Genomic DNA, 20,409 nt, shown 5'->3' with positions numbered 1-20,409 from the left:
AGTACAGAGGAACGATCACTTCCCTAGTTCTGCTGACCACACTATTCCTTATACAAGCCAAGATGCTATTGGACTTACTGGCCACCTGGGCACACTGCTGGCTTGTATTCAGCCAGCTGTCAACCAACACCCCCAGGTCCTTTTCTGATGGGCAACTCTCCAGCCACTCCTCCCCCAGCCTGTAGCGCTGCATGGGGTTCTTGTGACCCAAGTGCAGGACCCAGCACTTGGCCTTGTTGAACCTCACGCAACCAAATGAAACAACATTTGGTGATTCCTTATTCATGTAGAACTGCTGCCTTTTATTAACTATTGATGAAAATTATCAAATCTCAGAGGTCCCAGCTTTTCCCTTGAAGTATTCTGTATTCTTGGTGTAATGAAAGCTGAAGAAAAAGCAAAGGCAGCTGTGAAAGGCCAAGTAAGCATGCTATTTTTTTAATAACTTCTGAAATTGAGTTCAAATGAATAATTCTGTGTAGTTGTTAAAGGAGTAATTTGGGGGGCTTATTTCTACTGAAAGAAGTGAGAGTTTTGTTTTTCATGTAAAAGGAAGTAATTTATAATACAGTTTTGCTGATTAAGACTTAAAATCACTAATTCTTGCATGTAAATGTTGCTGAATATGAAACATTGTCTGTAGGAATTTCTAAACAGTGGAGAGATTTGTTGGTTGTATTTCAGAAAGGATAAACTGTCAATAGCTTTTTTCAGGCTATTATAATTTTTACAGAAGAAATTATATGCCTATTGTTCATGCAGTAGTAACATATGGATCTCCACCAGAGCTCTTAAAATAATGTAGGCTTCAAAATTAACAAATCCTTATGGCTAAATGCTAGTCTGAATGATTTGAAGAGAAAACATAATGTCCAGAATTTAATTAAATTATGGATTAAAATGAAGCAACTCTTTGTAAAGTTAAACCCTGCAACCAGAAGATTTTATAGGAAGCAACTGGAAACCCTCAGGATGCACATCCTGAGCCTGGGAGAAGAGATGTTTTCCCTCTGCCCTGGGTGCAATTGCTACAGGTTTTCGTGAATGTGCTCCTACCTTTATGTGGTATCACCAACTTATCCCAATTTTATCAACTAACTGCCACCACCATTTTTGTGATCGCTAAATTCTACATGCAGCTGTTCCCAAACCCATACAAATGAAATGAAGAACAAAGCTTAATATTTTGCTGTGTTGTCTGTTGTGAGGAAAACGGTTTCCCAATTTGTACTCTAATTATTTTAACCTTACAAAGGGGAAGGAAGGTGGGTTGAACCAAGGTCCTGAGTGTGGTGGTTCTGTAACTTAAATGATGGGCCTGAATAAGAGAGACACCCTGTCTCCTTTTCCTCAAACTTCCTTTTCTGCTTTGTCACAGCTGTTACAATTCTGTTATCATTCCCAATATAATCATTAAAGCACCTTTTTAGAATCATTATAATTACTATACATTTTCATTTTTCAATAGTGTTAACTCATTTATTTGGAAGCAGTAGTAGAATCCTTCTCCTGAAAAAAGTCTTACCTAGTTATTAAAAACATTTACAGTTGTTCTCATGTAAATATGTGCTGTGGCCAGAACATGGGAGTGTATATGGTTTTTTTGTGAAGTGTTTACAAATATCTCCCCATATCATGCAGCTGTCGTTATCTTTGGCAAATGGGATATAAAAGACAAAACTGAGTTATATATAAAGCTGGAGTATCTAGTATAGGAGCAGGATGCAGAGACTTCTAAAATATTAGCTGAGAACTAATTGGAACACGTGCTGCTTCTAGGATTGCTTTGCATCAGGCCTCTGCATTTGGAGAGGAAAAAATGTTAAATGTTTAGACTAAGGCTGAGAGAACTTTTTTTCTACCCTGAGCTATTTCTGTTTTTCAAGAACAGTAGGCTTGAATGTCTGCAAATGCTGTATTGTTTACAATCAAACAGTGGATCAATAAAATAATAAACACAGTACACTGAAGTTTATGATTTCTGTTGCTGGATTGTGCATCTGAGGAAAAAAAAACCTGTGCATAGTTTCTTTGTTATTAAGAAACTAAGAAGGCCACTGTTATAGAACACAACAAGTAGTGTTTTTCCATTAGACTTTCCACATTTTCATTGTTATTTTTGTATTCAATTAAAAACTCAGTGATCAGTGCCCACGATCAAAGCTGAACAAACAGCTTCAGCCTTCTCTTAACCTTATGCTTTGTTTCCTATGCAACAGTTCATGGAGCCTGCTTTAATGGTTATGCGAAGTATTATTCTTTTTCAGAGTCTGATTCTCAGGGTAAAATCCATTCTTTCGTCTGTAGCCCAAATATTTGGACTCATTGAGGGTGAATGAAAGAGAGCCCGGAGAAGAGTTGATCTGTTGTCTCTCTTGCGAAACAACACAACCCTTTCATGCCACTTGAGTGAGGGGTCGGACCAAGCAAATGTCCAAGCAAATATTTCATGTATTTTCCCAATGCCTTGTAATTACTAAAATTGTGTGCTGATCCTGTAAAGACATGCATAGGGTTGATTACAATTGTTAAGTGTGAGATTCATCTGCTTAAATGTCAGTGTATGTAGCTAAGCTCAGCTTCAGCTCCCATTATAATCCAGGGAAACCTATGTGGTGGTAGTTGAGGAAATGTCCTAAAGAGCTGGTGTTAATATTCTAAGTATACCTAAACCCCACCCTTCCTGTTTTTTCTTCCTCACACATGATAGGAACAATGAACTCCAGCACTTTATAATAACGTTACTGTCTACTCTTTTCTCTACAAATAAACAATACATTCTAATAGAAAGAAAGAGAGAGGAGCCAGACTTGAATTAGAGGTCATAAATTCACATGTAATTTAGAATTTGGCAGTTGGCTCATATGTGATTGGCAAGGAGATTTCCAAAAGGCTGCAACTGTAAATTGGAAATAAATGGAAAAGGATTATGTGAGTGGGAGACTGTTTTGAATCTATAATGCATGTCCCAAGAGTGACTTGCTCATAAAAGAGCATGTGTGTGATGCGTCATAAAAATATTTAAGCCACATTGGTCTTTGTATAAATATTTCATTTTTAAAGTTGGATTCTGGAGTGGCTAAAAATGAGTTCAGTGTGCATATCCTTGCTATCAGTATGAAAGATTTAAAAAAAAGGATCACCAGAAACTGGGTTCTTTTCCCCTTCCAGACTCATATTCTCACAAGATTTTTTATGTTGTCTTTTGTGTCCAAAGTAATTTTTTTAGTCCTTGCTATATCATCTGTTTTGTTACAATAGTATTCCTCTGAGAGAAACTATGGATCTATTATATTAGGAGGAAGTTTGGAGGCAGAGTGAGTTGCTGCCAAGAAGGCACTCATGTATGAGTGTGTGAACGTGGGTGGGTGCCTGAGATGTCCAAAAGGGACACTCGTCTGTGTTCCTTCAGCTATTTCTGTCGTAAAGATGATATATGTCTGTAAATAAAGCAAGATATATTTTGAATGTGCCCGTGTTCTGCATCATTAGTTTTTTCACTGTTGGGAAGCTAAACTGCAAGAATCTGAACATCTGCTACCACCTGGCAGCTCCAGTGGCTCAAGGAAGGAGTGACAGCCCTTAGAAAAGACCACCTCTAAAACATTCTCTATTTTTCTTTCTGCTATTTTCTTTAACTAAATACAGTCTTCTTAACTTAGCTCAAAAATAATTTAGCTCAACATTGATGTTAGTACCATATCTAGGGACTAGTCTCTAGAGCTTTAAGAAACCATTTGGTAGTGACTGAAGAAGAGGGAAGTACATGACTAGAGCTGCGTTTACCGCATCACGCTCTACGAGCACGTGGCCAGCGGCCCTTTTGGATGTATTGAAAACTGATGCCCCATCTATCACAGCATGTGAAATACAAATGAGTGCTAACTTCTCCAGTGTCACTCTAGTGCATAAGACTTAGGCCTCCCTGGTTATGATTGTTTTATACTGTTCTTCACAGGTGAAATCTGTGCTTTTAAAATCCATGGACAAGAAATGCCCTTCGAAGCTGTTGTGCTAAACAAGACATCTGGAGAAGGTCGTCTTCGAGCAAAAAGTCCTATTGACTGTGAACTGCAGAAGGAATATACATTCATCATCCAGGCCTACGATTGTGGATCAGGACCAGGTGGAACAAACTGGAAGAAATCGCACAAGTGAGTGAAAATGAGGAGAATTTTTTTATTGTTTTTTGCTTTGGCGTATACTTGTTCTACAGTACAGATCAGATAGAAGGGTTCCTTTTTATATTGCAGTCAGGTAGAAAGTAAATAAAACTAAGATGAACCATTGTTGCAATAGTCCACGCACTTTTTAATCCTTTTTCCTTTTAGAAAATATTTTTCTTGTTTGCCCCCTATAATTTGACCCGTTTTCCAATGGTTCTAGTTGAAGCTTTTAATGGGATCCCTGTTCAAGTGGAGAAATGTATCTCGGTTTAGGTTTATTTTTCCATTCTTGCTTTCACATTAAATACATTGACTAAACAGGTCATCCAGGACGTGGAAGCTAGCTTTTAATTGATACTTACAAATTCTAAATAGGTTTTCTCTCTGTTCGTCTCATTTCAAATGGTAAGAAAAGAGAAATCACCCTTTTTTTTTAGTATGTGCATGTATATAAGCTGCAGCAGTATTGCCTTTGCACAGTGTGCTTCTCACCTCAGCTTTTGGACAGCAAGTCTCAGAGGAATTCAAATCCTCTGGAAGAGGGGGGTGTTGAAGGTTAGTGGGTGGTACTTTTTACTGTGGAGCCAATTCCCTGCATAAATTTAAGTGGCACAGTGCCTTTTTTCACCTTCAATTCATGAAACCAAACTGCAGACCATTTGTCATTAAAGATGAATTTCACTCACGTGTAGATGTATAACTGCTGTACAAATTGTTCGTTTTGCTGAGAGCCATTTAAATAAATGATTAATAATAATCATTCTTTCTTTTGCTCATCTAGGACACATGACAATTAAAAATTTAATTAGCTCTGTATTTTTTGAGGTTATTTTAAAAGAATACACATTTAGAAGGAAGCCTGCAATATCAAATAACCATCAAGTCACAGTTTTTGCTTCATATTATTAAATTTTATGATGTTTCTCCCTCGCGTGTCGGTAACAAACTAGTATGTTCCATTTGAGGAAAATTTTGGTCTAATCCTGACCAAATGAACCCTGGGCTATTGGGACCAGACTTTGTTACACTTTCTCAGAGTGCTTTGTATAGTAAACCACACGCTAAGCTCGGCTGTCTCTGGGGTCCCAGCCTTTACTACTGCCTCTGCCATTGATCTAGAAAATCCTTTCAGTTCTCTGTCCCCCTGTTACCTTGCCTATCAAACCAGGTAGCAAATTCTTTCAAAGGAAGGCCTTTAGAGTCATTAAACACTAAAGGCCTGTTATTTTTGACCCTCAAACGTTTGTGTTGTAACTAATTATAATCAGCAGAAGGTGAGAGGCTTATTTAATATCAAAGAATGTTCATAAACTGACCATTTTAGGTAGTGAATATGTAAGACTACTGTCATTCTCTTCCGCTGACTGACCCATTTTACACTGGGATGATAACTTTCTGCTGGGGTCCGTTTTAAGAGGCAGACCAATTTTAATAGGGAGCATTGTGAAGCCCTCTCCCTATAAGCTGTGGCACTAGGTTTTTACGTAGTGCCAAATTAAGATGTTAAATTGGTCAAATTAAACATAGAAATTCAATAATATCTCATTTTAGCAGACGTTGACATGTTTTTCTAGATATGTTTTGTTAGTCTTTTCAAGTCTTTTGAAAACAAACTGTTAGTGATGTATCATGATAAATGAACGTTTCTCTTTGATGTCTTTATTTACATATTCTAGGGCAGTCGTCCATATCCAGGTAAAGGATGTCAATGAGTTTTCACCAGCTTTCAAGGAGAGTGTGTATAAGGCCACCGTGACAGAGGGAAAGATCTATGACAGCATACTGCAGGTAGAAGCCATAGACGAGGACTGTTCCCCACAGTATAGCCAGATTTGCAATTATGAAATTGTCACAACTGATGTTCCTTTCGCTATCGACAGAAATGGTGAGTATGGAGAAGGAGCAATTGCAAGTTCTGTGACAGATAGCAGTAACTTCTGTCAATAGTGTTAATTACCTATTGATACTAGCTGATAACCTGGATTGAGTTTTAACTTGAGAGTAATCCTGTCCTCATCTCTGAGAATGAAGGAACCATTACGGAGCAATATGTTTCTGTCGCTCAGTCCATTCTCTTAAGTGTCTAGTTTCCATCCAAGTGATGGCATTTCCTAATGCAGCATGTAGCCCTCCCTGATATGGTTTATTCACTGGTTTATAGCTAGTCCCAGTCTTCTAAATTTTCTGGAGCAGAGTCTAAATGTAGAATTGACAATATTCTGGATGTGTTTATTGATTGTTAAAACTTTCAAGGTATGAGTACACAGATCTACCCATTTGTGGTGCTTCCTCAAGGAGGTCTCTGCAGTATGGAACAACATATGCTTTGGAGAAGTAGTATCATTTGTTATCGTTTTAGATTTTAGTTGGTTTTCTAATGTATATAATATTACAGGAAAAATAATAAACTATATTAAGTTTTCCATATGCAGCAAATTTTGACCTTAGCAGCCCTGTCTGTCAGCTTACTGCTTTTCCCAGTCAAGTTCTCACCAGAGAAAAGCACAGAACTTGACACTGAGTTTGGGAGAGGTGGCTGGGCTGCATTAAAAATGTGTTGAAGATCTTCCCTCCCATTCTCTGCTCGCTTCAGACAATACAAAATAGTAGGTTTGTTTTTCAAGTACTTCAGCAGTCCCATATTGGTATCTTTTTGTAGATAAGAGTCCTTGTTATTGATATTTACATGTGCAAACTTGTAAAAGGTTGAAAATGGAAATTCCTGTGTTCACAGAACTTGTTTCCCCAGAACAAGCACCCTGTGTGCATGCCCAGCAATGCTCTGATTTATCTTTCCTAACAGAAGCATTTAATCCATGTTGTATGTAGGAGGAGAATACTCTTTGGAAGTTAAATATGATTTTTGGCCAAATTGGAAATTGAAAGCATGCATGGAGCCACTGTTTTCTCTAAGCAGTCATTTTCATGTTGTGAAGTTTTATAAAAACCCTTTCCCCATCCAAAAATTATTCATCTTTATTTGTGCAGTTCTTCCATAATGCACAGCTGAGCATCAAAAGATAATAACCTGTTAGCATCAATAAATTGTAAATGACATTGGGGAAAAAAAGGCGTCTTGTTATAATACAATGGAAGGCAAATATACTATATAGGACGTATAATCATAATGAGTATGTTTGCGTTTAAGTAAACGAGGTCAGCTGCATAGTAATCTTTTGCCAGAGCAATTGCAAAAAGGATTTTTTACAGGAAGTGGGCATTTGGAAGTAGATATTTGTGTGCAGTTCCCTAGAAGCTTTTCCTCTCTATGGAATTTTTTCTAAGATTTCCCATGTTGTCATAAAAAGAAGTTCTCCGTGTTTCTGTTTGAAACTATTATTTTTGCAGAGCTCCACGTGACTTGCCAGTATGGGGCTGGTTATTTACATGAGTCGCAGGTGGTTTCATAATTTCATACCAGGTTTGTGACAGATAAGGATAAATAATACACTGATATTAGCATGATACAGAGCAGTCATTTCTTGTACTTATGCCTTGTCAGCTCCTATCACACAGTGCAGCTGGCTCATGAGTGATCATGGGTTTCTTACAGTCAGCGGCATGATCAAAAGCACGTGAAATGTCAGGAATCCTTGCTTACATCTTTGTCCTCGTGTGCCTGGGACCTGCTTTTCAGCAAAGGCAATGAGAAAATCATTGATTTAAGCATGACTTTAAAGCCTGCATTGAATAATTGGTATAAGGTTGTAATACTTGCAGTTTCTTCATCATAAATTCAATTAATATTTTTTGATCTATTTGTTCACTAAAAGCACAGTGCCGCCACAATCAACAGTAATTGCAGTCTAATTTGCAATTTTTTAAGATAGTGGTAATTGCTTAAACCCACTGGGATTAGAGAGAGAGTTAGAATAGATGGTTGCACTTTAATTTTATGACAGAAGGATGTTGCTTAGTTCCAACACATTTCAGTGCTGAGAATATCTCTCTCTGCCAGCTGATATAAACTTTCTCTGGTGCACTGGCACAGGAAGCAGCATTCAGCTCTTGTGTAGGTCTTAGTAAATTAGGCACCTAAAGGTAGGTAATATAAAGTTTGCCATTTATATTTGGTAACTTTCACCCTCGGTATGTAATTTTTTTATTAATAAAATTACATTGTGTTATGAAAACATAACACTAATAAAATTGCCTCTTGTATATGTTGAGCCTAACTTGGAAGGTAATGAACTCTTCGTCATAAATACAATTGTGTAAATGCAAAGGACAAGTTTATGCTTTGCTGTGCAAGGAATTGGGACTAAAGGTATAGATATAACATGTTTTAAGAGAATTTTGCATGCAGTTTAGTCTAGATGCCTTCTTAGCAGAGAATCCCAATCATCAGTTTTGTATCAATATTGTGTAGGCTTTTTTCAGGTAGCAGAAAAATTAAACCACAGTGCATGGGTCTGTTGTAATGCCAGCAAAACAATATTTTTATGCATTTTCTACCTGCATTTGTTGGGAATCATGGTCAGATGATCATAGAATTCAGATATAGATACAGATTCTGTCATGTCTGTGACCTACTCTCATCTCTAAAATGGGGATAATTATATTTGCCACCCACCACTGGGAAGCACTTCACAAATATATGTTCAGATTATCCAATATGAAGAGTTTTCCAAGAAATGTTGGACTTTTGCCAAGAAAGGTTGGACCAGATCATCTTTGAGGTCCCTTCCAACCTGGTATTCTATGATTCCATGAAGATGAGCTACTGACTTATCTGTCCAGTCAGTACAGGTTCTATCAAGTTACGTATGTTAGAAAACATGTGGACAGGATCTCACACGGTCATCCTTTACAGCAGTGAGATCTGTGTTAGGAGCTATGCAAACTCCATATTGTCAAAAAAAGTAGTTAAGCCTTTGCATGTGATATTTATTTATTTATTAAATCACACTTTCTTTCCATTATAATTGAAAAGTGCACCTTTTTGACAAGAGGCAATTCTAATAATCCTCCATTTGACTTATGGTCAAATACAGCTCCTGATGGCTCTTGGCAGCTGGGAATGTTGAGCTGCCACTCCTGGGAGCAGACCACAGTCAGAGGCCATTCATGTAAAAACACTAGCTTTCATCTCTTGTAAGAGTTAGGAGATTCAGCTTCATACTTCGTATACACACAGGAAATAGGTATGGAATTTAAGAGGGAATTGCCAAAGCAAATTAGTCAAGTCTTTCCCCCTCTTGTGATTGCTCCCAAGTGAGATGAAAGACAGTCAGAAAAGAGGGAAGTCTGTATCAAAGTATCCCCAAAACTGGCCCTGAAGAAACAGAGGTGTAAATGTGTGTGCCCTCAGGCAGGAATATTTATATTCCTGTTGTCACTTATCTGTTTTTTATTTTTTAAATCTGTTAGAGCTTTGGATATTTCCAAGAAAAGGCAGAGATTTAGAAAGACTGAAAAAAAATTAATTTTATGGCCTAATTGTGAACTGTGTAGAAAAATACTTACTTCTCCCATTAAAATTTTCTGGTTTTAATGTTATTGATTACCTTTTTGTTTATGGGTGAGAAGTAATAGAAATTTTCAGTCTGTTGACTCTAAAACTTTAATTAGTCTGTATTTATAGTGCCTGCCTTCTGTGTCTACTTTGTAATCACATTGACTAAATTGTAAAATAACAAAGAAGTATAAAGCAAAGGTAACAGAAAATTAGAATAATTAGGAAATAAATAAACTATTGAGTAACATCTACAAGACATCCAAATGACCTTTCAGAATAACACCTAATAGACAGAATCTTTTTAGTCCGAATCTTAAAAGACCATAATGAAATACAAATCTTGGAAGACAGATTTAGTGAAATGCAAATATGTTGTAACGATTTATAAATCTTAGAGGACGTTAGGGTGCCACACAAGTTCTATCAGGCTGCTAATGTAGATTCAGATAATTTTGGTTTCGTGAGAATTCTCTCTGCTGATCATGGACTAATTTGGTTCTACTAACTTCTACCAAGGAGGACCAAATAGGGAAATATAAAGATTCATGTAAGAAATAATATAATACAGAAAAGAAAGAACAACTGAGCAGATATTAAATCAATAATTAAGTATATGATGGCAGTTTTTCTTTAAATCCTCTTAGGCAGGCACTAAGCAAGCAACTCAAGATAGTAAAATGGGTAGATTAAATTGTTTTGCCAATTTTTGAACCAGAAGATTGTGGTAATTGCAAAAGCAGGCTTCCTTCAGGCCTGACCTGAAAAGTTTTGCATTGGTTTCAATTAAATGATAGTTGGCTTTAATGTAGTAGTCAGAAAAGTGGTGGGCTCTGACAAATAAGGAGTGTGTGTCAGAGAGACACCTGCTAACAGTCGTTACTTGTCAAACTAATGGGGGTTTAGTGAAAGACTTATTTAAGAAGTGTCGTTTGTCTGCTTTCACCTGTCTCTCATTTGAATGACACCCCCCCACCACCAAAACCCCAAACAGTGCCAGCATGACTAACAACAGGTAATTTAACCAGTACCTGTGGGAGTTACAGCACTGTATTTGACTAAACTCCAGGATTTGGGTGCTCTCCATTCCATATTTAGCCCAAACAACTTGATTTTGCTGATCCATGCTTGAAAGCCGTTGTTATGGGTAGCATTAATCCAGAACAAGTTTGTTTCTTGAATTCTAGAGCAAACATTCTCATTCAAAGAGATATAATGAACAACTCTGAGCAAAAGTATGAAACATATTAAACACACTCAAGTTTTGATTTCAGCTGGAAGTGTATTTCAGTGGAAATGGGCAGAATTAAAATGCTGAACTCGTTAATTACAAAAACATACATTCTGCATGGGAATCTTACAATCCTGCAGGAAGTATTCTGAGAAAGATCTTTCCCTTTCCTTGTGGAAATTGTTGTGTCTTTGTTCCCAAAACAGGTAATTTGCCACCTTTATACATGTGTGAGGTTCAGCAGATAATCTCTGTTGTTGCTGAGTTTTATTTGCCACATGATAACTCTGTGCTGTCATATCAAATACTCCTAAACACTCTAATATAGGAATGATTCTGGGGCTTTTTCTGTTTTTAAAGCCCAGGGAAAGGTGCTAAAGGGCTAAAACTCTTTCTCATCTAAAGGGTAATAGCTTTAGAGAATAAAGGAAGATCCTTAGGCTGGGACCTCAGGAAAATGGCTGCCATGTTAAAACAATGTATTCTGGGAAGGTGTGGGAAATGAGGTTGCACTGACTCATACTTTACGTTTCAAGATGTAACTGCTGATTAGTTTTACAGTCTAACTTCATAAAGTGTTGTTGAGCAAATGTTTTCTAATATGGACACACCCATATTGTATGCCGAGCATCTTATATTTGCCTAAGAACTTCTTTATTTCTCTACTGGACTAAAAGAAAATACTTCCTAAAGCTCATAACTCTCCTGTCTGTGGGTGTCCCATTTGCTTCAAAGTCTTTTCTGTTCACAAGGGACTCGATTAATCAGGACCCAACTATGTATATGTTGTATATGTCGGTATATGCTTAGCCAAGAAGTAATTTCTGAATGTTATCTTGCATTGAATCTATAGGTAACATCAGAAACACTGAGAAACTGAACTATGATAAACAGCACCAGTATGAGATAATGGTGACAGCTTTTGACTGTGGGCAAAAACATGCAACAGAAGATGTCTTAGTACGAGTTAATGTCAAACCAGTGTGCAAACCAGGCTGGCAAGGTAAGGTTTAATTGTTTATATATTTGAATATATATTTCAATTTTTTGCCTAAATCTCATTTCTTTGGTGTTTTCCCTCCACTGCATGGTAAGGAAATTCGGGTGCTTATTGCAGTGGTATAGAAAATTATTGCTATTTTTTATGCTTACTTCATTCCAAACCTGTTAAAAAAATGAATGATAATACCATACTTTTTTACATTTGCCATGTTTCTTCTCTAGTCAGAACAAAGAACAAATTAGAAAAAAAGAAAAAAAAGACAAATTTCTATTCTAATAAGCTATCTTATAATTCAGTCTGGATATACCCAAAGGTTAAAAAAATGCTGCTGATTTACCTTTCCCCTGCTGCTCTTTTTAAATAAAACTTTTGAAGCCACCATGACAAGATACTTTTCCCATGTGTGCCAGAGTTGTTCAGATTGATCTGTTCCAGGTAGAGAATTGGCTTTCACGTGCATGCATGCATGAGTCAGGGCATGCTCAACCAGCAGTGGGAGTGAAAGGCATTTTTTTATCCTGATTACTGTCTTTATATTGAGACATTTCAGTGGGAATTGATTTTCTAAAAAGGTTATAAGAATCTACAGTCTACTCTGTCTAAAATGGAGAAAAACCCAGCTGGCAATATACTAGGAAGATAGATATCCCAGAAATTACAAGGAATTAAGATGGAAATGTGGGCTGGATTAGGGAAAAAACAACTGGATGTAACCACATTATGCAAATTTCATTCAAGACTAGTCTGACCTTCGTAATTGTAATTTTTAAAGAGAATGTTTGAGAAGGAATAAATCAGTTTGGCTGTTGTAGTTGAAGGTAAATTTGCAGACTGATGTTTAGAAGGAAAAAAGGTTTTCTTTGTAAAATGAGGAGCCCTGGTCTAGAGGACCTTGAAACACCTAGAAACATGCAAAATGCTTAGAGCAGAACCACTTTTTAATTCTTCAAGGACGTACTAGTTCCCCACCCGCACAAGTATTTCGAAGAGCATTTTTATTTAAAAACTAGAACACTTATGAACTTTTTCCACATTTTCTAACTGATCTTATTGTTCAAAGCCTCATGATTTATTCTATAAAACCAATATGGTCTCTCTGTAGTGTAGAAATGTTCTGTATCCACTTTATGGAGTCATCTCAAATAAATTAAATACTCCCAAATTAGCTTGTAGTTTGCGCTAAAATGGGTGCAAATGATGATTTATTTTTTAAAAAAAATTTCCATATTATTTCCATTTAGGTATTTTATTGATTGAATAATTTTTGCAAAGATACCTCACTAATGGTGTGTTTATATTGCCCAATATTGTCATACTTATTTCATAGCTCAAGCATCAATTGTAGGACAGATGGTCATTGCTGGTCCCATCAGGGGGTACAGATACCAGGTAGCTAGCAAAAGTAATAGAAACAACCTCAAATAAGGTTTGTTCTAATTTTCTTGATGCTTTGTTCATCTTAGATTATGTGAGGTGTTTACAAGGTTTTAATGGAAAACTCTAATTCAGCTATTGTTACTTTATGCATGCAAAATTTATTTTCTTCTCTTTTGGAAGTCAGAGCTGTATGTAGCTGATGGTTTGGTTAACACTAGGTTTTTAATATGAGAGGTTACCAGCTTGTTGTTTTCAGCATGATGGAGAGAAAAAAACAGTGTATATAAAGCAACAACTCAAAAAAAATAATGCAATGCATAAGAAAGTTTAAAGCAGCTTGTCTAAAGCATGTCAGATAGGAAAGGATATGCTTTGATAGCATTCATATTGGGCTTTTTGTTTATTTCTGTGGCACAACTATTCTTTCTCGCTTCTGATATGATAAAGTTTTATGATGGGTCTTTATTATAGGCAAGGTAAAGGTATGAAATAACTAAATATGTTCTGCTCTAGCATATTCCATGCCATCCATGTGGAATTGTACCTTTCAATCTGTCAAAAAGGTGACCGCTTCACTTCATTGGCATGTCCAAGTCAAATGGCACAAAGTGCCAGTGGATAGCGTTTGCCTACTCAGGGTATAAGGTCTTTAGGTAAACAATTGGGTAGATATGACTTTAGTTCTTAATTACTAAGTCTTTAATTAGAATTTGAAAATGAGCTGCAGCATAATAGTTCAAAAAATTTCTACATTTCTCTTAATGAGATTTTATTTTATGCCTACTTGTTCTTAAAGGTGAAGATAATCACAGAGGTGTGTTGAGTGTTGTTTTCCACTTTGAGCCAATATCTATAAAAATTAACTATTGCTAGGAAAAATAAAAATCAAATAAGCAAAACTCACTAATAGTATTTTCAGTACTGGGAATGGAGAATATTTCTTCCCTGTGTCTGTCACTCTGACCTCCCCACAGAAGCAGCCAGCAGGTATGCTCCATCTTCTTTGAAATAATGATATATTTGAAAAGATTGGATGACTAAGGGAGGTACAATAAAGTTTTGCTTGACAGAAAAGATTACTATTCTGAGCCTTTGGTTATAATATAGAAGTTGCCAAAATACAATATATGATTTTTTTTTTTTCTTGTTCCTCAGTGTTAGCTTGAACAAAGAAATACTTGGATTTTCAATTTATAGTAGTGGCGGTTAGTTCTTAGAAGTTACTGGCTTTAGTAATCTGAAATATTGTGCAGTTCTTTCTATGACTATCGTGAATAGAGATTGTAGTAGTCTAATACCAATTCAGTGTTAAAAATTTCAGTGCAATAAATTTCAATGCAGATGCCCCTCAAATAGCCTGCATTGTGCAAGGGTGGGACAGGGAAGAATAGGTTTACATAAAATAATGTACAAAATTATTCATGTTTCTAGAGGCCAACTCCACCTGACTGACGTGTATAGCAGAGCAAATAAGACTCAACAAGCCAAGGTGATAACCTTTAAACAGTATTCCCTTGGTCTAATAGCATTTAAGTCTTCATTAAATCTAGGAGCTACTTCCCTACTCTTTGAAGACGGACATTAATATACAATTAGCAAGCATTCCCACAGAGACATTTTCAGCAAACAGCAAGCCTCCACTCTATCAAGAGGCTACTTTAGAAACAAACTTGACCCAAACTGACATAAAACCATTCAGAGCAGACCACTCTGAAAAGTTATTAGTATCCTAAGCATGCTAAAAATGTGAATCAATAAACTGAATTAATTCCTAATCAGTTATTTTAATTGGAAATACTCATTAGTGAGTTCTGTCAGCTGACTTACAGCTATGCTACAAGTTCTCTTCATGCTATCTGTGTGTTAATTTTCATGATTTTCAAACAACGGAGTGGTCACTTACTGCCAGGTAAGTAAAGAAGACTACATTATAAAGAAAAGGTAGATGATAGTATTTCTGAAACCACAATGGGCAGATTTGCAGTTGATGGTATTTCTATTTTTGTTTAATCTTTTAAAAAAAAAAAAAAACACCACACAATTAATGACATTCCATACTAAGAAAAACCTTATTATCTTCAGCACATTCCATAGGGTTCTGTCCATTCTTCCAGCGCTCTGCTTTTGTTTCAGTTCTATGGACACCTAGAGAACAGACAGTACATTTTCCTGTAGATTCACTTCCAGTGTGGTTCTTTTCACTACAGTAGCTTTAATGTCACAAACATTGATTTCTATAAAGTTACTTCTGCCTTATTCAAAGCAGGGTAGACATACTTGTGGCAACACAGTACTAAATAACCATATGGTATTTTCATTAAAAAACAGAGGTGAAATAGTCAAATGCCTGTAATCTAGACCATGTTTCTGATAGCTCATTTGTGGTACCATAATATTATTTTCTCATTTCTGCTACTTTTAGGAACAGTCTTCATAAAACCAAAGATGATACTGTCCTCCCTAGTGGAATAAGAAATGGAAATAAAATATAAAATAATGTGCTGAAAGATGCAACATAGCAGAAAGTTAAAAACAATGATTCCTGTACCGAGCTCTCTGGTGAATGGTGTACTACATGGGGAGAAAATAGAGCAGTTTAGCCTCAAAAAATGAAGGGCAGAATCACATCCCCAAAAACTTAAAATATGTTTTGAGACTGCTAGAGATTTGCTCAACCGTTGACAATAAAACCAAAAGTCAGGTTGTACCCCAAAATGCAATTCATTTCAGGCAGGAAGTAGTTAAGGCATAAAACAAAAAAAGCTCCTCTAAAGCAATCAGCTGAATACCCCAATAAAATATCAGAGGTCTTTGCCTTTTCTGAAACAAACAGGGGAGGTTGTTTCTTGGGGAGGTAAGTATGTAGTAAAGACAACAGTTCAAAAATTAAAAGTCAGTCTCCTCTGACCAAATTTAATATGGCCCTTGCATAAGCAGTGCTCACTAACCTCCAATTTAAGAGAAAATTAGGACTGATTAGAAAACAGGATTTCACAGCATCCGGCCTGAAGTGTTTTACTAATTTGAAAAGATTTCCTACACTTATCCTCAAGTCTCATGAACCCATATACGCAGTTAACCCAATAACCTGAGGTAATGATATAGAGTAGAAGTTCCTTAAAAATTCATCTTAAAAAAACCCATATCTTCCTTAAAAATTCAGTGACTTGCCACCTAGTGTTTGCTTAAAAATAGTTTTGCAATAAAAGCTCCTCTGTTTACCTAATAGACTATAAAAATATTTAGTAACAGTAGTTAACGTATCAAAGATACTGCATGTTACTTCTTTTTTAAGGCATGTCAGATTCACTAAGGTGACCTAGGGCTTTGCTACCACCAAAAGGCACATTCTTACCACCTCTTTAATGTTGAATAGTCATTCCTAGGCCACGTACAGGTCAGATCAGCTCGCTTTTCCTGATGAAATATAATCTTTCTTTTGATTGGAGGAGGGCAGGACCTTCTCTTTTAGTAGCAGAGTGATCTTAAATCGCTTCTGAGTCAATGTACTTCACCGATGCTATTTGCAATAGATGCTGAGTGATTTTAGTGGGCTTTCAGTAAAATCCAATTACAGAGGAAAACCAAAACTGTATTGGCTTTTGAGCTGTCAGTGCTTTTAACAAGGAGCGATATGATTATTAAAGCAATTGGGTATTTGGAGGAGAGTGGTCAAGGACAGAAACTTTGCTTATGAGAATAATATTCCTGGTCTTCAGGAACAATTTTAAAAGCCCAAGTATTTTCTGCAATAAATATAAATTGATTTCTATTCTTCTTGTGCACATAGCTAACAGTTTAAAATGCAATGGTTGTGTTATCTTAGCTATAAGATATTTACCCATATTATAAAAATAAAATTTATTGCAAAACAGGGAGCCTTATGCCAGTCTAAGCTTGGAGCTGCTGTGCGTACATTAGCCACACATCTTTAAAACAAGGTCATCCTAACAAAATGCTTACATTTTACTAATAACTTGAATGGCATCACATAGTAGAATACTTATTTCAGACATTTGAAAATTAATTTAACTTCTGAATACTTTTGATTTTTGAGCTCAAAGTTTACATAAGCGCATACTCATTTATGTACTTGTATCAGCATTATTTTTGCTTTTGTTTGACTGTCAGACGTATTTAGAGAAAGCAGTCATACGTGTTTCAGTCTAATTTTTAAGACATGCTCTCCTTTCCTCAGCAAATTCTGTGTATGTATTGCAGCTAAATACATCTTTCTCGAACGCTCCAGAGACGGTGTTTTCACATGCTTCTTTTTATCATAGCCTCTTACTGGAAACAGTACTTTATATATGCCAAAACTACCTTTCTTTTGCCTGGCTATATCAGACTGGGAGCTCGTGGACATGCTGCTATCGATTTAATGAAATCAGCTCTTTTTGTCATTTTTCAGTGATGACTCACCAGTTTGCTGAAGTTCCTGAGCATGAGCTGGCACTTCATATTATTACTACAACGCAATCTCTCTATAACACCAGTTCTCAAGGTCATCTCATTCTGTGCTTGGGATATCCTCTTTCTGTATTGACTTCCAATGAAGAATTGCCTTCCGGTTTTGTCACTAGCAGAAGTAATTAACACCGTCCTGGTTTTGTGCCAAGACCATTAATGAAAATATCAAATAACAGTCCCAAGGCAGATTCACAAGGATTTTAATAGTTCCTTCCCTGCGTACCATGAACTTTACATTTTCAGAGTAACTCATTATTGCCCTCTCTTTAGGCAGTTCTGTATATACGTTACAATTGAAATACCAAAGCCCGTCTTTTCTAGCTTAACTGATGCAAGAAAACATTCTCTTCAGATGTATTTAACTAGATTTTATTTCCATAGACCTCTGTGGAAGTTCACTCCTTTGTTCACTTTTCTGCATTTACAACTACTAAAAAGCTTTCCTTTTTTTCATTTTCACTGCAGGAAGTCCATGAGCTTCACTGGGGCAATTATTTCATTGAGACATTTCTTACCTCTGAGATGTAGGCAACAGCTGGTGGTTCCATTAACGATTTTTCTGCTCAAAATTTAAAGCAGGATATCCAGTTCGGTTTGAAGCTTTTCCCTATGATTTTTTTTCCCTACATGTAAGAAATTCCACATATTTTTGCACCACAGGGTTAAAAGTTGCAGACTTCCCGCACAAGTTTTGACATCCTCAGTTTAATTGATTTCAGTAGTGCTTCAGAGTCTGTCTTTTAGAATTTGAGAAGCTTTTTGCATACTCCTCAGTAGAGAAATCCCTTGTAATACTAGAACCCAAACACTAGTCACAGCCCTTATTCTCCAGGATAACTAGGAAGCTGCCTCTTCCCGTAATGACATCTTTATGGGTAGTTTGTCCTTCTGAAAACATTAGAAGTTTCTAACCACATCTAAACCTGTAACAAGGAGCAGCAAGGGCAGAGCCATTCCCTAAAGGAAGGCAAGCCAGGAGCCAATTGTAATAACAGAGCTGGCAGAGCCTTCATCACCAAGGGCCAATGCCTCACCCAACGCAGGTGAACAGGGCAGACTCCAAGATGGGGGCCAGGTTCAGCCGAGAGCCCAGATCCTCAGGTATATTCATGGTGAGGAGGCAGGTCCCAGGAAGTCAATCCATAGATGAGAGTAGGATCAGGTCACTGGGCAGGTCCATCGCAATGAGGCCAGTCTGTCAAGCCAGAAAGCCAGTCCGTGGGTTGACTTCTGGATAAAGGGACCCTATGGCCAGAGCTGTGGCTGAGCTAAAGACCAAGATCCCTACAGCATTGTAAGTCAGGATGAAGTGCTGGGGCTGAGCTTAAATAGGGCTCCTGGCCCATGGGTGCAAATGGAGGCCCCAGGTGAGGCTTATGGAGGCTCCTTGAGGGCTTATTAATTCACTTGGGGATCTGACACCCAGTTTGCTGCAGTGAATACCTATTATTATTCAAATGTAATCTCACAACAAATAATAATTTAACCCATTCTGTTTCATATTTTTTAAATTCTTATATGTTTATTTTGTATAATTAGGCACTATTAGGGCTTGGGGTTTTATCACTCTATGGAGTATTCAGTGTCACTAGTTCAGACACAACTGCTATTCCATTATGGTTCACTAACTCCTCCTACAGCAGGCTTTACCACTATCCTGCAGTCGTCCAGATTTCTGTCTCTCTCTTTTTTGTTGTTTTTTAAACTGCCAGCATGCTGCAGAAAGGAAAGATGTGTATCTTTTTTTCCTTTATGCTTATAAGATCTGCATTCAAAGCAGATTTATGTGTAATTTTTGACAAAATTACAGAAACATTTCTGATCTTGTTTGAAATGCTTTGTGTATACTGATATTTCTATTTATTCTAGATTGTTTCAGATTTTCAAAATAGTAGAGAGGAAAATGTTTAATTAATAAAACACTCTAGCCAAGTATCCAGCCTACACAGATAGGACAGATGCGAAGATGCTGCAGAGGAAACAGATCTACCAGTTACATTGCTCTGGGAACCTTATGTTCCAGCTATTGTCTAGAGATGCTGCAGAGACCCACTAATTTATAATAAAATATATTTTATTCACTATATAAAATTTATCTTCAATTTAGCTGCCAGGATGCACATCTTAAGTCCAATATGAGAGAAGTTTTGTGTTTTGCTGGCATGGTAGGAGTTGTGTTGGGATTGTCTTTAATTACCTTGACATCATTTTTAATGAGGTGGAGTAAAGATTCATGGCCACATACATGTAGGAGGAGACGTGAATCAGGTCATACCTTCTTTGCACGTGTGACTGCCATACTCTTTCAAGGAAAAATCAGATTAAATCATTCTTTGTGTCATCAAGCATTAGAAATCAATTCAAATATAACACATGGATCACAAGGTAAGAGAGTCGTGTACAAAACTGTTAAGTATAGAGATCAAGGAAAGTCTTTACGTTATCCTTCTGTTAAAAGGGAAATTTATTTAGTGCATTGGGATTTACTTTTAAAGGCTCAAACTGTCACTAAAGCTTGATCCATTTTGGTCTTGGAATAGTTTGAGGATCTTGGAGATCGAGATCCAAGTTTACATGGTTGGTTTATAATTGATGAAATCTGAACCATGAACTTGACATTGTGATATTTACACTCTAGTGTGGTTATGTTGTAGGTATAATCCAGCTGGGGCTGTCTTGCATTGAGAGAGCTTTATACCACAAGTGG

The 20,409-nt window shown here is 36.8% G+C and overlaps 1 protein-coding gene across 3 annotated transcripts in view; it reads left to right on the top strand.

Annotated features, from left to right (window-relative positions):
- Positions 1-20,409, top strand: part of CLSTN2 (calsyntenin 2) — a 377,450-nt gene that overhangs the window by 284,885 nt on the left and 72,156 nt on the right. For all 3 annotated transcript variants that reach the window (XM_063337606.1, XM_063337605.1, XM_063337607.1), the window contains exons 3-5: positions 3,959-4,154; positions 5,843-6,051; positions 11,706-11,855. In XM_063337606.1, coding sequence (XP_063193676.1) covers positions 3,959-4,154; positions 5,843-6,051; positions 11,706-11,855 — 555 coding nt within the window. The remainder of the gene's footprint in view (positions 1-3,958; positions 4,155-5,842; positions 6,052-11,705; positions 11,856-20,409) is intronic.

This window comes from Chroicocephalus ridibundus, chromosome 6 (assembly GCF_963924245.1).
Source record: "Chroicocephalus ridibundus chromosome 6, bChrRid1.1, whole genome shotgun sequence".
Taxonomy (NCBI): domain Eukaryota; kingdom Metazoa; phylum Chordata; class Aves; order Charadriiformes; family Laridae; genus Chroicocephalus; species Chroicocephalus ridibundus.
Note: the sequence above shows the minus strand (reverse complement) of the source record. Positions and strands in the feature narration are given on the sequence as shown.